The 21226-nt window shown below is 43.1% G+C and overlaps 3 protein-coding genes across 3 annotated transcripts; 2 read left to right on the forward strand and 1 right to left on the reverse strand.

Annotated features, from left to right (window-relative positions):
• The first annotated feature begins 302 nt into the window (after window positions 1-302).
• Window positions 303-1645, forward strand: atg101 (autophagy related 101). The gene is made up of 2 exons (XM_068331691.1): window positions 303-817; window positions 905-1645. Exons 1-2 carry the CDS (start codon window positions 566-568, stop codon window positions 1307-1309), a joined length of 657 nt encoding a protein of 218 aa, XP_068187792.1. The 5' UTR covers window positions 303-565; the 3' UTR covers window positions 1310-1645.
• A 565-nt stretch (window positions 1646-2210) lies between these two features.
• On the reverse strand, window positions 2211-9302 carry zbtb21 (zinc finger and BTB domain containing 21). Its single transcript, XM_068331518.1, has 2 exons — window positions 9190-9302; window positions 2211-7426 (listed from the first exon to the last, which is right to left on the reverse strand). The coding sequence occupies exon 2, from the start codon at window positions 7422-7424 to the stop codon at window positions 4377-4379; it is 3048 nt and encodes a 1015-aa protein (XP_068187619.1). The 5' UTR covers window positions 7425-7426; window positions 9190-9302; the 3' UTR covers window positions 2211-4376.
• Window positions 9303-10804: 1502 nt separating this feature from the next.
• umodl1 (uromodulin-like 1) lies at window positions 10805-19501 on the forward strand. Its single transcript, XM_068331675.1, has 17 exons — window positions 10805-11010; window positions 11424-11666; window positions 11919-12077; window positions 12508-12635; window positions 12819-13002; window positions 13557-13697; window positions 14366-14635; window positions 14772-15029; window positions 15251-15363; window positions 15462-15681; window positions 16006-16143; window positions 16241-17211; window positions 17641-17801; window positions 17959-18195; window positions 18539-18695; window positions 18802-18886; window positions 19099-19501. Exons 1-17 carry the CDS (start codon window positions 10935-10937, stop codon window positions 19281-19283), a joined length of 3726 nt encoding a protein of 1241 aa, XP_068187776.1. The 5' UTR covers window positions 10805-10934; the 3' UTR covers window positions 19284-19501.
• The last annotated feature ends 1725 nt before the right edge of the window (window positions 19502-21226 follow it).

The following is a 21226-nucleotide window of genomic DNA, read 5'->3' on the forward strand; positions in this document are numbered from 1 at the left end:
CGAAACGGATATGTGGCACAAACTGTGATTCCCAGAATGCACAGCGGGAAAGAAGCGAACATTTGTTGACTTCTGCGGTCGAGCGAACAAATGCCTTTCACTACCCGAAACTAAGTAGTAAAGGGTTTATAAAGGCTTAAAAACTTTATTTGTTTTTATTATGCACTATTTTACATAACAACTATAATATTAAACATACACTTAAAATACTATGTACAATAAATAGAAAAACACCAACATTTTTTTGATCTCTCCGACTTGCCGTAGCTCAACTACAATGTTGCTTCCGGTTTCTTTTGTAGTAAATACGTTGCCTTGTTGATTAGCCTGTACCTATGGACCTCTGCTGACTCCGAACAAATTGCATTTGTGGGTTAACAACCTTTTAAAGGAATTTATATTTTAGTTTAATATACTGTAATGACTTATATGAAATAGGCACCGCCCATTTGTAGAGGTAAATAAAGCGAACTTTCGTCATAGAACCGGATCGAGCTAGCATACAGAAGCCATCGTCACCTCTTTTGTGTCGACGTGTGTTTATCGAAGTCCCCCCTGTTTTGCAATGAATTGTCGCTCGGAAGTTCTCGAAGTAACCGTGGAGGCGAGGCAGGTGGAAGAGGCAATGCTGGCCCTGCTGCACACGATTCTACTGCATCGCAGCACCGGGAAATTTCACTACAAAAAGGAGGGCACCTACTCCATTGGCACGGTGGGCACGTTGGACGTCGACTGCGACTTCATTGATTTTTCCTTCGTCAGAGTGTCTTCAGAGGAGCTGGACAAAGTTCTGAGGAAAGCTGTGTTCGAATTCAAGGTAATTGGTGCTTTTAAAAGTGTGATTTGTGAGTGTAATGCGTGCACAAGCCTGCAATTTAACCATTACATCATGTTTTGGCTACAGGAGGCTCTGAGCAACTCTGGCAATGATGGCGTGGGGCAGATCTCCCTGGAGTTTTACCAGAAGAAGAGATCTCGCTGGCCTTTTTCTGATGAAAGTATTCCTTGGGAGGTGTGGAGCATCAAGGTCAACGTGGTGAACCTTGCCAACGAGCAGGAGAGACAAATCTGTCGCGAGAAAGTGGGTGAGAAGCTGGGAGAGAAGGTGATCAATGTCGTGGAGGTCATCAACCGCCATGAATACCTTCCAAAGATGCCCACCATGTCTGACCTAGATAACGTCTTTGACACCAGTCTCAAAGATGTCCAGCCGTACTTATACAAAATCAACTTCCAGATCACTGATTCTCTGGGTACCTCTGTAAGCACAACAATGAGGAGGCTGATTAAGGACACCCTGGCACTGTGAGGGTGCTTGAGAACAGAGCCAGAACAATGTGGATGATTTTGTCCTTGACTTTCTCTATAGCTGTGCCTGACAACTCTTTGATCAAGAAGGTATTAGTTATTTTTACTCCCAGTACAATGAAGCAGTGACAGGTTTTTTTTTACTTAGCAGTTTTTGTGCTGTTCAGTATTGCTTTTGAGTATCGTTGACTTTTTAATGTTATTTTAAAAGTTTTTTTTGTCACAGTCTTTAAGTTACAACTTGTTTTTTCCATCTTGAAATGAAGCTTGAAAACAGTTAACACTATGTATCAGCAAAATTCTCCAAAAATGTCAAAGCTGCTAATTACTGTGTCAATAAAGGAGTTTTAAAGTATGGCAGTTCTAGTAATAACTGATAACAAAATCAACTTTTTTTTAAATGCAAACGCTGTGGCCAGGAATGAGAGCAGATTTCCTCATCTCTGTGAAAACTTCCTCTCTGCACAAAATTTCATGGAGTGTGACCTTACTCATGGGTAGGACAGGATTTCCACTTGGCCATTTTTACTAAACAAAAGCAAACGCCTCCTAAGTTCACTCCCAATTTTCCAATGAGAAACTGTCACCAAAAACATCCCTCTGGCTTGGGTTTGTCGGCCAACAGGATGATGTGTGTGTCCGTTTCCACATACTTTAGTGCCTCAGGTAGACTCATCAACAGGCTTGTGTTTGACTCCCCGGTCACATGACAAGACCAAAAACTAGTTAATATCTGGTTAAGTGTGTAAATATATAATTTTCTTTTGTGTGACAGTCATATCTTTATTTGAAAACCTAACATTGAACACAAGGGTTCATAGATTTAGGAATATGTGGCAAAAAAGGTTTTCCTGCCATATAATAAGGAGCAATGGGAGGTGTGAATGAGCAAACTCTAGGCCCTCTAAATTTAGTACATTGTTTTATACAGGTACATGTAATATTTGTCGTACACAGGAAGGATATTCAGTTCAATCAAGCTAAGCAAACATTTACTCAGGGTCACTAAATGCCTGTAAATGTAGGGATGTTTGATTAAGTCCAACTTTTGCTGCAGGGCTAGGTAGGGTTGACCATTTCTAACTAAATAACTCAAATACTACATGAGATGGATAGGTATATTATCCATTGTTACTCTTTATTACAGAAATTAAGCACAAAACTGTAGAAAAACCTAAACACAAAACAGCTGCAAGTCTCCAAAAGCAATAACAATCCAACCAATGCCGATACAAACAGTCATTATTGCAATGAGAGCACAGGAACACTGAAAAGATAAACCTTTCGTTTACTAAGAAAATTTGGTACAAAATTGAAGATACAAACACTTCCATATACACAAGTCTATTCATTTCTGTGAAACCTTCAGAAAGATTTCTCACAACAAATTAAGAGCACTATTATCAATACAGAATCTCTCCAAAGAATTTAACATCAAAACACATTGCTCAATTAGTGGAATACAAATTCCCACATTTTGGGCGGAGCACTCTGAGGACAACGTCTCCCAAGTAGTAGCAATCATAAGTTGTAATCCATCAAGCAAAAGCAGAAGACTAAATATTTATAAGAATAAAATTGTAAAACAAGTAAAATACAATCAAACACAGTCTTTAATAATAATAAATCTTCAGGAAGCAGGAACACACCATTCATACATTTGCTTCCGTATAATCGCCATCATCTCGACAGAAACGCCTTCAAAAAGCCTGAGACACGTGTCGTCTGGAACTCGATTGTGCTTTAATGTAAACGAATATCGACAAACTGTTTTTCAAGTTGCATAAGGCAATCAAAGCATTGCAAAACCCAGTCGATTACCAAATGTGTTCAACTGCAAATTATCAGTTAATGAGTATTTACATAACACTGGTGAATCAGTCATTGATGAAATTTTAATTTGAAATCTGTAACGATCTCTAATATACACAAATCAAGTCTTTTAACTTCAATGTAATGGTTCTTGCTGCAGTCTGCTTAGATTGTTCTAAATATTTCAAACTGGTTTCTCAGAGCTGAGATGATGAACCAAATTCTTTGGATGATCAATTTTTATTTCTTGAGATGCTACCAAATCAACTCAGGTAAGATAGTTCGAACAGGAAAATGTAGAAATGTTTACTTTTGAAAAATAAAAAATACTCTCTCAAAACTTATGACTGTAACATCTAATTCATCTGATGATGAATAAAATGGACACATCAGGCTATCAATGCAGTTTAAATGTACAGGGCAAATAACATAAGCAGACAATCAAGGCTGCATAGTGAAATGTTTAAAACAACAAGCGTCTGAGGCGCGTTTGATGTACAGTGTGTGGTTTCAATTTACAACTATCCTGAACTGAAGGTTTTATTCAATGGGCAACCAAAAATACAAAACAGGTGATGAGAAATATAAAAAGAAATGCAAAAGATTCCTATAAGTACAAAGAAACAAAACAGTAACCATTGGGGGGGGGGATTTGTTATTTTACAACTGCAGCCTTTACATCTTAGCTAGTAAAGAGACCCAAAGAAACATTTTGCACTTTATGCCCAATAAAAGAGTTAAACAAAGTGCATATTGAATACAATGTCGAGGCCACTAATATTATGTCATGAGACATCACTCACATCAAGAGATCGATCCAATACAAAAAGCTAAGCACTACTTTTTAATTTAACTGCAGCCTTCATGAGTTTAAAGCACTTTATCGACACTTTAAAAAAAAAAAAAGCCTGTACATATAGTTGTACCTATTTCCACTGAACCTATGAAAAAGTGGAGCAATGGAGGTAATAAGAGGCGGAAAACAGAGAGAGAGATAGTTACAAGTAGACGATCAAAAGAGGTTGAAAATAGAGAAATGCTTACAGCTTGAGAGGAAAATAAACCAGTTATTCATCTCACAGAGGACTCTAGCACTTGTTTGCACATTCACGTTAAACACCTCTAATGAACAAGTCCACTGTAATATATGACCTCGGAGGCAAGAGAATAAACTATACATTCAAAGTCTTCCATTTGTAGGCTGATGTGTGTTGGTATTGTCTCAAGTGAAATGCGTCCTTTGACCTGTGTGGTGCTCACATGTGGCTGTGACTCTGCTCGTGGCTCCAGAGGCTGAAAGCCGTCTTGAAGGTCCTGTGGCAGAGTTTGCACATGTACTGCCTCTTAAATACCAGGGCAGAGAGAGAGGGTGCGTGGTAAAAGAGTGTTTCTGATTCCTGAGGTCCGCCTGGGTTCTCCATGCTGTTTGACCTTGACAGAGGGCTGCGGCTGCCGAGCTGCCCTTCCAACTCGGGTCTTTTCGTCTTGCTTACCGATGAGCTACAGGGCTCTGGGCTGCTGGGCTCCTCTTGCGTCGATGCGGCGGCTACCGGTGCCGTTACGGGGGACATGAGCACAGACGCTTGCGGCGAGGGTCGCTGAGAGTCCTGAAACGTCGGGACAGCAGAGGGAGACGGCGGCGAAGGCTGCCTCTCGATTTCTTTGGCTCCGGGCTCGTGGGCCGTCTGCATGTGGGACTGGAAGTGGCTCCAAAGGCGGAAATTGGTCCTGAAGGCTTTGTTGCAGATGTGACAGATGAAGGGTTTAATGTGGCACAGCAGCTCCTGGTGTCGCTCCAGGTCTTTGCGGGAGCCGAACAGATTTCCGCATTTCTCGCACGGCCACACGCCGGGTTCTTCGGGGCCGATTTTATCAGTCTCTGTGTTTTCCATCTCGCTCACGGCCTCCTCTAGCGGCTCCTCCTTCACCACCAGCTTGCCCAGGTGACCCATGCTCAGGTCCTCAGGCACACAGGATGAAGAATCCTCTGAATCATACATGGGTGGACCCGAGGAGTCGCTGTAGCTGACGCTCTCCCTTGAGCTCCCGGTCACCAGAGGCTCATGGGCGAAATGCTCCTCTACGAGCATCTCAGACGGCTCTTCATCGTCCTCTCGCTGCTTCAGGTGAATCTGGTCTTTAACAGTCATCATGTTTTGGTTGTGGACCTCCACCTGGTGGCGCCATATGCTAAAGGAGGACTTAAAGGTCCGCATGCATTCCAGGCATGTCAGTTTCTTGTACTTACAATGCATCTCGTGGTCCTTTTTGACCACCGGGCTTGAGAAGCGGAGGCCGCAGTAGGGGCACACGGTCGCGTGTCGACAGCCTCTTTCGTGGTCGCCCTGCTCAAAGAGCGAAGACAGCTTCATGTTACACAGCCTGCAGGAGTAAACGCCGGGTTCTGTGTCCTTCTGATGAATGATCTCATTCTGCTCCGGGTAGAGGACTCCCTCATTCGACGTCTCCTCGGCTTTTTCTGCAGCATGCGTCCTTAGGTGCTGTCTGTACTGAGACTGGAACACAAAGACCTTCCCACAATACGGACATATGAAGCTGGGCCTTGATCTCTTTTTGCCGAGCGTAGGACTTTGCAAACCCTGCTTGTTCCTCTTTAACTTCCACAGCAAGGCTTTCTTTATTTCCCTCTCTCGAACAATATCTATCAGCTTCTTCTGAAACTTGTCATCCAGCATGGAGGAGCTGGAGGACGAGGCTGGGTTTTGTACGACACCGTGCTGCGTTTGGCTATGAGTCCACACTTTGAAATTGGTATGGAAGCGTTTGTGGCAGATATCGCAAGCGTAGGGCTTCTCAGGGTTGTGATACATATTTACATGACGATGTAGTCCAGCGCTGGACCGGAAAACCTTTAAACAGTTCCAGCATTTGAAAAACTTGTTCTGAGGCGACTCCTCGCTGTCGGCGCTCTGAGGTACTGTTTGTGTGACGTTCTCGTTCAGAGACGGGGAATGTTCCTTAAATATTTTGTTCTTTTTAAACGGGTATCTCCTGTTGTCTGGCCTGTCCTTTCGTTTTCCAAAAGAATTCAAGTCTGGCCCGGATTCCTGATCGTAAATTGTCTGCAAGTCTTTAAGACTGACTGGCAACGCGTCGCCGACTGTAATCCGAATGATGTCCATGGGGTCAGCCAGAGGACTGCTGGGCTCCGTTTTGACGCTGAACTCTCTTTCTACCTGAGTTTCTTCATCATACCTGCTGGGATGCTTTGACCTGAGAACCAGGGGAGATGTTCTTTTGGAGTTGCCGTTGTGGGCAGACGTTTCCGTCCCAGTTCCTTTTGACGTGACGTTAACAACTGACTGCTCGCGGTTTTGCAGCTCCTTGAGTTCCAGCGTTGGAGAGAAAACTGGAACTGGGCTGTCCATGGATAACGACCTACGGAGTAAGCTCTTAATGAGAGGCCCGCTCCTGTCTATGGTCTGGCTTTGCTCACCGGCCTGACCCTGAAAGGGCACTTTGGTGTGATAGTCGGGCTCCTGCATCTCCTCTTTGGTGTCCTGGTCAATGTCAGGATGCAGTCTGATGTGTTGCACTTCAGCATCACTGAAAGACACTGATGACGTCAGCTGGGGCCTGACAGATGTGATGTTTGAAGCATTCCCTTTTAATATGGAGGTGTACGCATAGGTGGAAGTCACTGAATCAGCTTCGCTCTTTTCAGACGCTTTTCTGCTAAAAGACTCAGACTTTCTGTCTGATTCATACGAGGTGTGTTCCGACGGAGGGGCAGCTATCTCTCGAGCAGAGTAGGGAGATGACGATGACGTCTCTGACATTTTTCTCGGATAATTTGAGCACGAAGGATGAGGTGCGTCATTCTGAACCCGATACACTATGACGCCTCTCGTCTGAACATCGTTCTTGTCTCCCTCAGAGAACGACAGCCTTTTTCTGGAAACACAATAAGATGCGTGTGGTCTTGTTGACACAATGTTTGTGAGGAAAGGGATTCCTAGGCTGTAACCCAGCTCTTGAATGGCCGCCAGGCTGCCTTTGTCGACAAACAGCGAGGAGGAGTAGATGTAATTCAGAACTATTTCAAAGGCGTCAGGCTCACAGAAGTCCAAGTTGACAACTTTCAGTGACTCAGAGTCCATCTGTGTGAAAAGGGACTGGAAATACTCACTAGTGGCAGCCAGAACGGTCTTATGAGCCTGGTACCTTTGGTCCCCCACGATCAGGACAACGTCACACATCTGGCTGTGCAGACGCTGCTCATTCAGAGCCCCCAGCAGAGAGAGGGCATGTGAGGGATTGCTGTAATGCACTAGGCTCTCCATGGCTGGAAGACAAGAGAATAACATTTTAATGGAGGAACGCAAATATGAAAGGTGATCATCAATCATGCACAAAGCCAGTATGTCAGAGACAGGCAGAAACAGTGACAAAACTGTTTGACATTCAGCATGTCTGTTTATTGGTCTTGTGATTTGTCATACGAAATCATTTTTCAGTTAATAAAATATTTATGCTGCCATGTAAATAGAAAAGACTCGATTATTATAACATCAGAAAATATCAACATGTAAAAACAAAAAAAAGATTATTGACAGTTTCCAGGCTGTATCATAAATCCCTGTAAAAATTCCCTTTATAAAAAAAAAAAAATTGTATTAACAGTGCATAATATTTGCGTCTTGGTACTTTCCACTCAGAGCTTAGCCGACACTGTGGTGACGTCAGCACGATGACGTTGTTGTCCTCACATGCGCCTGATCTTAAATGAAACAAAACGACCTAATTCAGTCCGTCTGATTTCATTGTGAATCATGTGTTGATCATCAGAAGTTTATTCAGCTATGTTTTTAAGTTAAAATTTTCACAATTATTTCGTGCCAACATGGTGGACCCTCAAACAGAAGGACATATGTACCTGCTTTCCGGGGATTACATCATATTAGTCGTGGAGAGGTGTGGAAACCCACCTGCGAAGTCACCTCAGGTGACTCAGACTCACGCAGGAAGTTGCAAAAGTGTGCCTTTAAAATAAAGGCCTATCAGAACCGAAAGTGTGTGACGACAGAAGGGCGTCAACTAACCTGAAATAAAACCCAACACCTCAAGTGACATCATAAAATTCTTGAATACGTTACTATAAAATATGACATCGACTTTCAAAGACATACATTCATCCGCTTGTTGTAAGACTGAACATCAACAAAGTAACAACTGAGCATTATATCCTGAATAAATCAAGTTTAATTCAACGTGTTTCCACTGTTATACGTATAATTACGCAATGCTAAGATTGTAGAGTATTATATGAAAGCATTTTACTCAAAATACGTAAAAAGTAATCGGATTACAGTACAGTTTCCCAAACGTTATCGCCGCGTTAATGCACTTATTTTGAAAACCCGGACCGGAAGTCGTGTGCCTGACGCCATGGACACTTGTTACAAATGGTTCATGTCCACAAGCTTCATTCATTCACCAAATACTAAGACCCGCTGGGGTGCCTCGTCACACAAACTCCACGTTAGGGCGGCAGCGGGGGACCCGCAGCGATGTCCGCCCTCTTTTGGGGAAGTGAGCGGAGGTTCCACGCGTTACACCGCCGGGGAGACCGTCTCCGCCACCCGTGACACAGAACTTCTCCAAAACCTTACGCCGCGTCTAGTTGAGAAATTAGTTTTCTTATGAGGGGGGGAAAAATGGCGGAAGAACCGAATCACTAGGAGGTACTATTTAACGTCACTACGCGTCCATCAAAGCGGGACCGGAAAAGTTAAGCGCGTTTAAATGAACTCCACCGACGTAACACCGGGATGGAAACACAGTCGGTGTGTGCGGGAGAGAATCGCACCCCCCACCCCGGTTTACAAGTGGCTGGAGAGGGGGGAGTGTGTGTGTTATCCTGAGCGGTTGAACCCGGCCTGACACGGCGCAGTTGCTAACAGCAAAACAGGTTGGAGCTGCCTGTTTGAGCAGAATCCCCCTTTCGAGTTCCGTCAGAGGGGGACGGAAAAAGCTTTTCCCCTCAACTCCGCTTCTCCCGCCACGTTGAATTAGTTTCCCGGTGAGTTCCGGGCCGCCCTCACTTACCCGACCCGTCGTCCGAACGCGGTTTCTCCACACTTTACTGTTGTGTAGATTTCCTCGCGCTGGTCGTGATTCCATCCATCTTGAATTTGACGTCATCCCACATCAGGGATGAGGTCATCGCAAAGAGCGCTCGTCACGTGCACCGCGCTCTCATTGGCTGCTAACAGAGCAGGAGGCGGGGCTCAGAGGCTAATTTAAAGGGATAGGTCATATTTTTCATTTTAGCTGTAATTATTTTTCCATTCCTTTTTTTTTTTTTTTAACTTTGGGCTCCATATTGAGTATTATTATGTTTTCGTTTATGATTAAGTTGAAATGATGTTTAGTTTGCTTGTTGCTCCTTTTCACATTTAATCCGTCTTATTTATCTTGATCTTGTGTCATATGATTATAGAAAAAAAACCCTGAAATTTAATGGCAAGAGAAGGAAAGCACATTTTCATTGTGAATCCATTGGTTAGAATAACCAAATTTTTGATTTTTTTGGCAAGTTTAGAATTAAATACATTTTCATTTTTAAACCCTGTCTCATGCATCCACCCACTAAAGACATTGTTGGCGTTGTTAGGTTCAAGCCTGCACATGCATAGCCCCTGAGAAACTAATTAAGTGTTAGACTAAAAGGAAGGCATAATGTCATAACTGTAGGATTTAAGTCAGTACTGTCACCCAGTGGGAACCTGCAAGCACTGTTTGTTGGTTGCCCTGAAAAACTTTATCAGCAACATTGCCTGACATCACTTGTGAATTTTTTTCCATCCAAATTATGAAACCGTTTTGAATTGTTTGTTTTGTTGTATGACTTCATTCATTGTAGAGTGACCTCAGTTGACTCAGTCTGTAGCCTTACATTGGCATGCTCCAGTGCGTAATCATGTAACCGGTCATTACAACTTAATGACAGAGTGAAGTTAAATCAGGCAGATTTTCACACCCCATTAAAAGGAGCACTGTTACATTACTTCATTACCAAGAAAGAAAACAGCTAATGTAGAATTTTCCCTCTTTAAACATTGATGTAACCACATGTTCATAATCTTAAATCTTTCTGGTTTTTATTTAGCACATCATCTTTAGCAGTATCCCCTTGGTCCTTCCTATAATGAATGAAGACTTGAGAAATTTTCTCCATCCGCATTCACCTGACACTAATGGCTGACACAGGCTGTTAAAACTGGCAGCATAGCATGCACTACCATGGTTACCTGTGTGGAAACCAAGTCATTAGAGATTTGAACTCCTCCCATCTCACCTCTCTCTGGCATCACAAACATGTTTACTGATTGTGACTGGGTGCCACAGAATGACTGAAATGAACACGTATTTATCCTACATAAATGAAAGTGAAACTTGAGCTCTTTTTGTGGGGAAAAATGTAAATTAAAGGCATTTTTATTGACATTATATTAACTCAGTAGAGAGTCGTGCAGTAGCATGGCAATTCAAGATGAAAAATCTGTCAGATATTTCCAATTGTCCAGAAAAAAAAAACAGTGTAATTTCAGCACACTGGCATGTGTAACTCCAAATACCCACGTAGACGTGAGAGTCGGTGCACCTGCTGGTTGTCATGATTTTGTTTTCCATCAGGGACTGATGGTGCAGCGAGGGGAGGAGAAAGACAGAGCCACGGAGGATTTGGTCTCTCAGAACATCAGAGACAGTCAGTTCTCATCATCAAGAAGAAAAACATGCATGTGCAATGAGGCTGTCAAATGTGTGGTTTGGATATTAACCTGTGAAAAATGTCTTGGATGTTCTCCATCTGGGTGGCTACAGCCCTACTGGTTCTATGTAGGGACGTGAAATCTGCAAATGAAGGTAGGCCTCCATGCAGATGACATTAAAATTCAATTTATTGCTGTCACAACACATTACGGCACATATGAATATTTACACCTCTTTGCCAGCTTTCTTTTCACCTTTTTTTGCAGGTATGTCAAAATCGAGAAGCTTTATTAATACATACAAAAAATTGTTTGTTTTGTTTTATTGCACATTTTTTGGGTATCATTGTATATAGTGTATTTTAATACATTGTGATTTTGTATGGCTGCTGTTTTGGCCCGGTCTGCCTTGTATAAGAGATTTCTAATCTTTGCGGAACATCCTGTTAAAGGAAGATAAAATAAATAATAACCAAAAAGCAATTAAATAAGAAATCTTCAAGCAGACGTAAACCACCAGGGAAACCTTCCCAAAAGGAGATCTCACAAGATAAATTTTTATTCCAGGAATCAAACTGGCTCCACCCGGGTACCATCTGTGTATTTATAATGAGACAAGGAGTGTGACTTACCTGGCTCTGCATATAGTCCCCCATTCTGTGACAAAGGGTTGTGGTGGTTGGCTGTTCTGGACGTCATGTCCAGGAACAGCTTACAAGGTGATCCAGAAGATCCAGTATAAGAACGTGACCAAGCAGACGACCAGGTGCTGCGATGGCTACGTTCAGATTGGCCGTTACTGTGCCTCGTGTGAGTACGCCACACAGCAGTAGGTCAGGAGATTTCAGACATTGTCCTGCTTGTTGTTTCATTTCAAGAGTCATAGCACAAGTCTGCATAAAATGCAACGATCACAAGCCGTACATGACAGACAAGTCATCAGCATGACCTTTCAGTGTGAGGTAGTGTGTCAGACACCAGATGGCTGCACTTGAACAACACAGCTACCAAAATCTGGCTGCTAATACATCTCCTCTAACATGTTATTTCCCCTGAACGAAGCAGCAAAAAGGACTGAAGCCTTTGCTGCCAAGCCAGGATCCTGCCCAACTGCAGATGGATCGGATCCCACATGTGAGGACTGTGAGTGGGATATAGAATGTCCAGGCTCGCAGAAATGCTGCCAGAGATCAGATCGCCATCTCTGCAGTCCTCCTGCAAGTTAGTCTCAATCCTGATTGTTTTTAATGTGTTGGTGTAAGTTGTGAATTTTCATTTCAGTGTTTATTTTCAACTCAAATCCTTTAAAACCCCACTTTTTAAATTTATTTATTTATTTTAACCGTGTGCTGTAACGGAGGTGAAGGGAATGATGTTTGTCATATTCAAAATAAGGAAACATTATGTAACGGTTGCTTTGCGACTGTGGCTACATGTGTAAATTACAGGAAAATAATTCATGCTAAGAATTTTATGTAACCTTAGTAGAGGAGAGTCGTAATGATTGGTGGCGGAACATGCTTCAGTGTGTCCACTACATTGACCCCAATGGGTTTTGCACCGCAGTTCAGATCCCATCAGCTGTTAGTGAAAAAAAAAGAAGCTTGTCTTTGTGATTTGGATGAACCGACTGTTTTAACTTTACTTTCAGGATCAGCGAGTTATTCTCAGAATGGAGGATACCGCCTTAATGCAACAATCACTGTGAAGGTTGATTACGACGAACTGATGTCAAAAACTGGAGGGCACCTGAATCACACCAGATTACTGCAGGCTATGGTAATAAAATACTAAATAAAAATATTAAATAACTGCTCCTTCTGCAGTATAATAAGTCTCTGCTGCAGGACCACTAGTCGGCTCGCCTTGTTTTTTTAAATTATAATGTGATTAAAGACAGAATGTGTAGGCTGGTTGTCATAGTCACTGATTTCAGTTTTATTTTCTGTCAATCATCAACAGGTGACTGGAGCGCTGGAGTCCGATATTTCAGTTTATTACCTCGCCTCGTGGCCTGTGCATCCCTACAGAACGGCCACTTCACTCCTGATCGAATGCAAATTTCCTCTTTCTCCGGACGACGTCGCGCCGAAGCTGTACCTCCTCCTGAAACGCATTCAGGAGGTTTCGTCTGTAACGGTGGAAGGTGAGGAGACGGACGAAACACAGACGTTCCGTCACCCAGCACGTTCTCTAAATTGCAGCTTTTCTTTCTCATTAGACAAATGACATTTTTGTAGAATTTGGAGAATGATTCACGTCGCAGAGACACCGTGTTCAGGAAAAAATGACTCAGCCCCACCACAGTTTCCTTCTCCTACCGCGTCTTTTGAGTGACAGTCATCCGTGCGATGTTTCCTGCCACTGTGGAAAAAAAATAACACCAGCGAGAGCACACACAGACACACACAACACACACACACGTCCTCACCTCTTCTTCACCACACAAAGCATTAATTCTTGTTAGATTATTTTCCAGCCTCCTCTTCATTACTTTAAAGTTAAGACACAATAAAGACATCAGAATAAACAGAATAAGCTCATCTGGGATCCAACAACATTTTTATTGAGACAGTAATCTTACAATATAAATGTTCATATATTCTTTTTTCTGCTCATTTTCTTTAAATTCTCATGTTAAATTAATCACACTTTGGTTTCCAGTGTGACCACTTCATGTGTCTTTTTGCCTGCTTGCAGATGTAGATGAGTGTGCCCATCCTGTCCTCCGTCAGTGCTCCATCCAGGCAAACTGCTGTAACACAGTGGGATCCTACAAGTGTTCATGTCGGCCTGGATATGTTGATCTGGACCCCAGCAACCCTGGAGCCAACTGTACAGGTTAGAATGTGTGTGTAGCCAATAAGACGTGGTGATGAATAACACGATGATAGATATTTACTGTCTTTTATATTTATGCCATATTCACGGAAGTTTATATTGAGAAAAAGATCATTTCTGATAAATTAGCATTCAGAACTGAAATGCCTTAATTAAAAATCCTTTGAGCCTTAGCAATGGTATCCTAACACTTGATGATTATTATATGTTATAAATACAAAATAAATCTGATTTTAGCAAGTCTTTCCAGTAAAAATGTTGCTTCCAATGTCATCCTTCATTAATGAAACTTCTGAAAATAACCTTCTGACTCAGGATTTTCATCCCTGAGTCACCTCTGCAGCCTCAATTGCAAACTAACGAACTCCTAAGAGGTTAAAATCCAGGACAGGACGAATCTGAAGGCAAGAGATCTACAGTCGATCCTGTGATCTCACAATAATGACCACCCCTGGTGAAAATTATGCCTCAGAGAGGACAATATGACGCACGAAGCCACGCATATATTTTTACAATTTGTTATCCCGACTATTTAATTCAGCGTCTGATAATGCGACACTCCCTCACCGCCTCATCCGGGGGCTGCATGAGTCTCGCTTTCTCATATTTTTAGACGCTAATTAAAATTTGGAGATGACAGATTGATATTTAGCATCTTTCTTCCCAAGCTGATGTCGGTGGAATGACCACCACAGAGCTCCCGTCTACCCGCCCACCCATGAGCACTCACTCTACTGCAGCCCCCAGAAGCACACAGACCCCTCAGGGCATCGGTACCATGGCCCCCCACACCCCCACGGAGACCAGCATGACCACAGCTTTGAGTCACTCAAGCGCTGTCACTTCTAATGAATCACCGGCTCAGCAGTGGACGAGTTCTTCATCTGACATCAGCTCCAGCCCGACCGTAGAATCGCCTCCACCGATGACCACGTGCTGTAAGAAATATTTCACCATTTTTAATTTCATAATTTAACTTTGCACTTCATGTTTTAATCATGTGTAAGAAGGAGGCATGTCCTTATTCCCAAATAAATGTGAACCAACCATAAACTAATACGCCTTCCATTCCAGCTCCTCCCAGCATCACCAGCTTATGGTCGGTTAACGTAACTGGGACCTCCTTCAGCGTCTGCTGGTCCAGCCGGGTGAAGACAAACCAGACTTATCAGGTCTTTGTATGCAAAGGGACAGAGGTCCTTCATTATTGGGAAACCAATCAGACCATGGTGGAGGTGACAGGACTGCAACCTGGGGTCCTCTACAACGTCACTGTCACACCTATTGCATGTGGAAGCCAAGGAAATACCCATCATGCATCAGTCCGAACTGGTAAGACAATGGGGATACTGTAATACAAACTGGCAGAATGGCAACATGAGAAATTAATTTAATTTGAGCTGCATGGTTAATTATAATAATATAGGATGCTATTAAATAAATATATAAGTATCCATAAAATTCCCTCTAACATGAGAGATGCAGACCAATAAGAAGGCAAACAGTGTCCTATACAACGTCTAAACTGTGAAAACTAAAACTCTTCTCTGTAGATGCTCGGACACTTGATGCCACGACACGACTCACCAACATCCAGTTCACTGCTGATCTGCAGAACGAGAGCAGCCAGGCCTACAAAAACCTCACTGAAACTATTACAGCAGAGGTTTGAGCATCAAAAATCTTTTCTATAGTTTCATATCATTAATTAAACAAGTTTCACCAATCTATTGATATTTTAACTGTTTCTCTTCTCACCAACAGATTTACCAGCGTCTGACCCCAGACGCCAAGGCCATGGTGGACTCAGACCAGATGCGAATTGAAATCAGAGGCTACTTTCCCGGCAGTGTGGTGCTCAAATTTGCCATCGTCTTCACCCCCAGTCAAAGCCAAGACATCAGTAATGTCTCCCAAGGTGTCCTGACGTCCCTGAGGAACAGCTCCAAATTCACTGTGGATGAAGCCAACACAAGCATAAAGGGTTTGTCACCTTATTTCCAATTATGTGTTTTGTGAAACCAGGGTAACTAAAATAAATAGGATAAAGTAACTTTCAGGATAGTTAAGGTTTGATTTTGCACATCAAAAATGAGATTACTCTAAGTTCGTACCATTGACCTCTAACTCAGACAAGAAGTTTTCAAGGTCTTAGAAAATATAAATTATCTTGGCTTGGGGTTGGAGATCGCAAACTCTTATCAGAAAGCCTCTGGGGGCCGTTAGTCTTAGGGACCGTCAGACCACCACCAGGCAAAGACAACATAAGTCCTTACTCCTTGAGACTAACTTTTCGTGTCATTTTCAGATTTTGATGAATGTGCTTCTGGGGAGGATGACTGTTCCCAATGGGCCACATGTGAAAACACATGGGCTTCCTTCATATGTGTTTGCCTGGATGGATTCATGGACATCAACCCAGAAAGACCTGGACGAACCTGTGTTGGTACGGTGTGGTGGCAGGAAGGAATATCTTAACACAGGTTAAAGCATAAAATAAAAACACAATATCTTTCCGTTATGTATTTTGCTTCCTACAACAGTTCCCACCCCGGAGACAACGACACCAACTGCAAAACCCTCCACTCTTAGCACAACGCCTCTCTCTCAAACAACAATGACAACCAACGATCCGGATTTAGTCACTGAAAACAAGACTCCATGGACGAGCACAGACGATTTATCAACAGCTTCTTCAGCCAAACAAACAGGTTTGCCTGTTGTAGCTACAACTTATTCCACAACTGTTTCTACAACGACCTCTGCCGTCCCAACAACCTCTACAAACCCAACAACAACAATCACTACCACTCCAACACCCACTACCACTCAGACGACTACCTCAACTTTCCCAACCACCACTACAACCCAAATACCCAACACTACCAACTCAGTAACAACAACCACCACTTTTTCTACTCCCATGACTGAAGAGTTGATGACCATAACTGACTCAACAATCGCCTCAAATGTCCGAACAACCACCACTACCAACCCAACAATAACCACAACCCAAATAATGACCACTGCTCCCACAACCACCTCAGCTGCCCCAACAACCACCACTACCAACCCAACAACAGCAACAACCAGCACTAGTCCAAAACCAACCACTGTTTTCACAACTTACTCTACAACTCCATCAACGTCCACTACTCCAGGACCGATAACTTCTCTCACAACCAAGACTATGTTGCCAATAACAACAACCACCATGATTCCAACACCAGCAAAAGTCCCAATGACCACCAACTCCCAAACCACCATGCCAACGCCTACAACCAACAGTACTAACCCGATGAGTTCCACCGATGCCTCTGGGACGGGAGCCATATCAGTGCAGTGTAGTGTTGCTGCCATCACGGTGATGATTGCCAGAGATTTCCTCCTGAATGCCAAGATCAGAGACAGCGACCTGTACCTGGGCTCGCAGGAATGTGGCGTTAATGGAGACAACACTACCCATGTCCAGCTGACCGTGGCCTGGAATGAGTGTGACACTCGTCTAGTACATGTGAGGGTCGTCTTTTTCCATATTTTAGTTGCTTTAGTGTTTTCCCAGGCTCTTGCGTATTCATTCATTCATTCTTGAAAACATGACGACCATAATCGTCTCGTCTTCAACCACTCATCTGAAATTTGGGTTACGTTGAGGCCTATAACAGCAGGCTATGGGTGAGAGACAGGGATTACCCTAGACAAGTCGCCAGCTCTTTGCATGCTCTTACACATCCATCCATCCATCCATCCATCCATCCATCCATCCATCCATCCATCTACAGCTGCTTTATTGCCTTGTGGGTCATGGTTGACCCAGCCAGATACAGGCGACAGGCAGGGTACACCCTGGACGAGTCGCCAGCTCCTCGCAGTCTCACCCATATTGTCTTTAAATCTCATGTGCATAACCTCGTGAAGTGACCCAAACCATTTGGTATTTCAGAATGAAACCCACTACATGGCATCCGTCATCCTGTCCAACAACATGGACCAGTACACCTCAGCCAATGGAACGCTGGAGACGCCCAGAATCCGGCTGGAGGTTCCTGTCATGTGTGGCTACTTGAAGAACATTGTGGTCTCTGCTGACTTCAGCTCCATGGGGTACTGTCCAGCAATTTTAGCATTCATTTCAATATAAAACCAAACCATCCAAAAAAATCAGATACAATTGGAAACCCCTGAGAGTCTTTTTCTTTGTCAAATAGCAACAACTACTGACTTAAAAACAGGTTTATAACATTTGTTTCCCTATCCCCAGGCATGACATGTTCAAGGATGTGATCTCAGCCTTCGGGTGGTTCCAGGTGACGGTGCGGCTGATGAATGGTACAGTTCCTCTGCCCCATAACTACAGCCTGTCCCCTGACGAGTCTGTGGTAGTGGACGTGAGCCTCAACACCTCCTCAGAGCACATTAAAGTCATCATCAACAAGTGCTGGGCCACGCCCACCAAAAACCCCGCCGACGCCTACAGCTCCGTCTTCTTGGAGAACAGGTGTGCTTCTCCCCACGGTGCCACCACCAGGCCTATCAGAGTATTTCACACACACTTATAATTTTTTTCACTTTAATTACAGGTATTAGTGATAATTTTATTGATATTACCACTTTCATTAGTATTAACACTACCTTGATGTATAGTACAGTACCTCTACATACCGTCACATCATCAAAAAGATCAGGAGATGTAATTTTATTTCTTGTGATGATGCTATTTAAAAAGTTAAGTATTTTTACTAAATATGGGAGAGATTCATGCTGTTATCCACAGAAATTATTAAGAAGAAGGTGAAACAAGATAAGATAAAATGACATTTTGCTGTTCCTTGTCTCTACAGCTGTGCTATGAACGTGTACACCAACGTGTTGACGAATGGGAATTCCAGCACCTCTCGTCTGTCCGTCCAGATATTCTCCTTCGTCAAACTCAATGTGATCTATCTGCATTGCCAAGTCCAGATCTGTGCTCAGATCGGGTCCGAAACCTGTGTTCCTGTGAGTGCATCCTCTCTGAATCTGAAATACGCAGCTCTGATTGGAGCATCAAGATTATAAAGCAGAGATTAGAAGCTCCTCATCTTTTTCCTGCCTTTTCTCGCAGGACTGTCTACAAAGAACAGCTCGAACTGCGAAAATGGTGGGAACAGCTGTCGCTTCTTCTGGTCCTCTATTTTTGTCAGAAGAAGGTGAGAACTTATGTCTTGCAATCAGTTCAGGCCAGGATCTTCAAATATCCACTTTAAGGTTGTGTCATTATTTTAAAATCTGGGCCGACCACGTCGCTACTGGATAATGGGAGTCACATTAACATCTCCCTCAGTCTGGTGGATATAATTGATGCATCTTCATTTGAAATAAACCAAAATTTCTTGATGTTTTTTATGGCATTTTCTTGCAGAGCCTCTGGATGAAATCAACACTCTTAACGTCGTTGGAATATCCTGCCTTGGAGTCGGCCTGACGATCGTCCTCATCGCTGGCTTCTTTATAATCTTATACTGCCAGAGGAACCGCATTGGACACTACAACTTCAACGTGAAACCTAAGCAGGAGAACTTCACTTACCTCCACTTCAACACCTAGAGGTGCTCCTCCTCCTGGGTGTGAAGATCTGACAGAGATGAATGCGATTTCAGCTGCTGGCTCGCCTGTCTGACAGTAGGGGGCGCTGCTGCACCATTCACATATTAAACCTTACCAAAACAAACCATTGCAATTCTTTGCACATTGAACAACACAAGAAGTACAGATTATGTTCCAACAGCCCATTTGATGTGTAATTAAAATATTATGATGATGCATAGAGAGATGATGAATATTTCATGACTAACCTTAAAAAAAAACAATAAAGCTGATTTATGACATACTTTGCTGTCCTGAAGCTGCATTTTGTCTTTAGTTGAGATGATATACTGAGAGAAATATTATATTATTGACAGAATATTGGATACAACCACTGAGTATGAACACCTCTCCATTAAATTTGTAATTTCAGTTTGTACTCCCCGGTAACATCATCACGTAGTGCATAAGCTTGTAATAATAGTTCTAAAATTACAGTCACACTCATCACTTTATTTAAGCAGCTATTTTTTTTTAAATTACAAGTTTTTGTATTTGTATTGTTCAAAATATCTATTCTATTCTTAATGGTATGAAGTCCTTGTGCTGTATGTGGTGTGATAATAAACATGTCTGAATGCTGTCACATGTCCAAAAAAAAAAGAGCTTCCACAACAAGATGGCTTCCATAACATGTTTACACCATGTGAGGGAGAGAAAGAAACTGTTTATATTGTCAAAGAGGAGGGTCTCCTCTGCATTTCCCACAATCCCACACTGCAGATCGAAAGTGAGGACAAACAGGACACCACCTCTCTGTGAGGGGGTCCCTGGAGACGTGTGGTGAAGGAGGACTCACTACCATCTGGAGGGCTGACGATGCCCCGCCTCTTACTCAGCCCATTCAACATCTGAGACCTGGCAACCATCACCATGGTAACAGCCCAGTTCAGCGATGGAGAGAGTGGGAAATAGAGCAACAACAATTAAAGTGGGATTGAGAAAAAAATCTGATAAAACACTTCTTTGTAATTGATTTCAAACTATTTCAGGAGATGTAATTTTCTACAAAATTTCCTCTAAATCAAACTGTTAATGCCTTTTATTTGTTAGTGCACACAAAGGAAGGGCATGTATAGTCACTACCCCCCATTACATCCACAAAACACGTGTCCAGTAAGAGACTCCTGACTTCATTAGAGACGGGTAAGGAGGCGTTTTTCCACTCTGCACACGGATATTCCGGAAAGCAGCCGAGCCACATCCCTCCTATTGACTCCAGCGTCTCCGGTCCATCCTCTTCCCTCCCCCTCATCCTCCTCCTCCCAGCGTCCGTCTCCACGTTCTTCCAGGTCAGGGCGGCTCAGACACACTGCCATTAATCAGGCTTTTCATGTGTGTGAAGGGCATGCAGTCATCTGCAGGTCATTACTTATTAAACATCCCCGTTGTGTGTTTTTAGGGCAGCCTGGGACTAAATGTAATGGATTTTAATCCTTACATGTGAGCCGTGTGATTGGCTGTCTGGGACATGGAAATCCTTTCTTCTACCAGCTGCAGGACCTTAACTTATAAACTAGATGTTTTTCTGTGGCATATTTTCTTACAAATTCTAGGTACCTTACTTTTCCACTCAGTATATTTCCCACAGATTGTCATTGCATCTGTATCACAGTGCAGAAAGGAACTGTCTTTGACTCAGGAAAGAAGTTTGCTGACTAAGCTAAGGCGTGAGGAGGGGATGTGGGCCTAATTATCCACATGTATTGCCAGACCCAGTTTGCTAATAGAGCTAACAGCAGCAGTGAAAAAAGGCTAATGAGGAGCAGCAGAAAGTGAGTCAAGGAAAAACAGCTGCTCTTCACCCGAAGAGCAGCTGTGGTTTCTGGTTTCTGCTGCTGTTTCTTGTTCTCTATTTTTCTTCCACCCTCAGCTGGGAATGAGTTTGAGTCTGAACAACTGGG

The sequence above is a fragment of the Antennarius striatus genome, chromosome 13 (genome assembly GCF_040054535.1).
Source record: "Antennarius striatus isolate MH-2024 chromosome 13, ASM4005453v1, whole genome shotgun sequence".
Lineage (NCBI taxonomy): Eukaryota > Metazoa > Chordata > Actinopteri > Lophiiformes > Antennariidae > Antennarius > Antennarius striatus.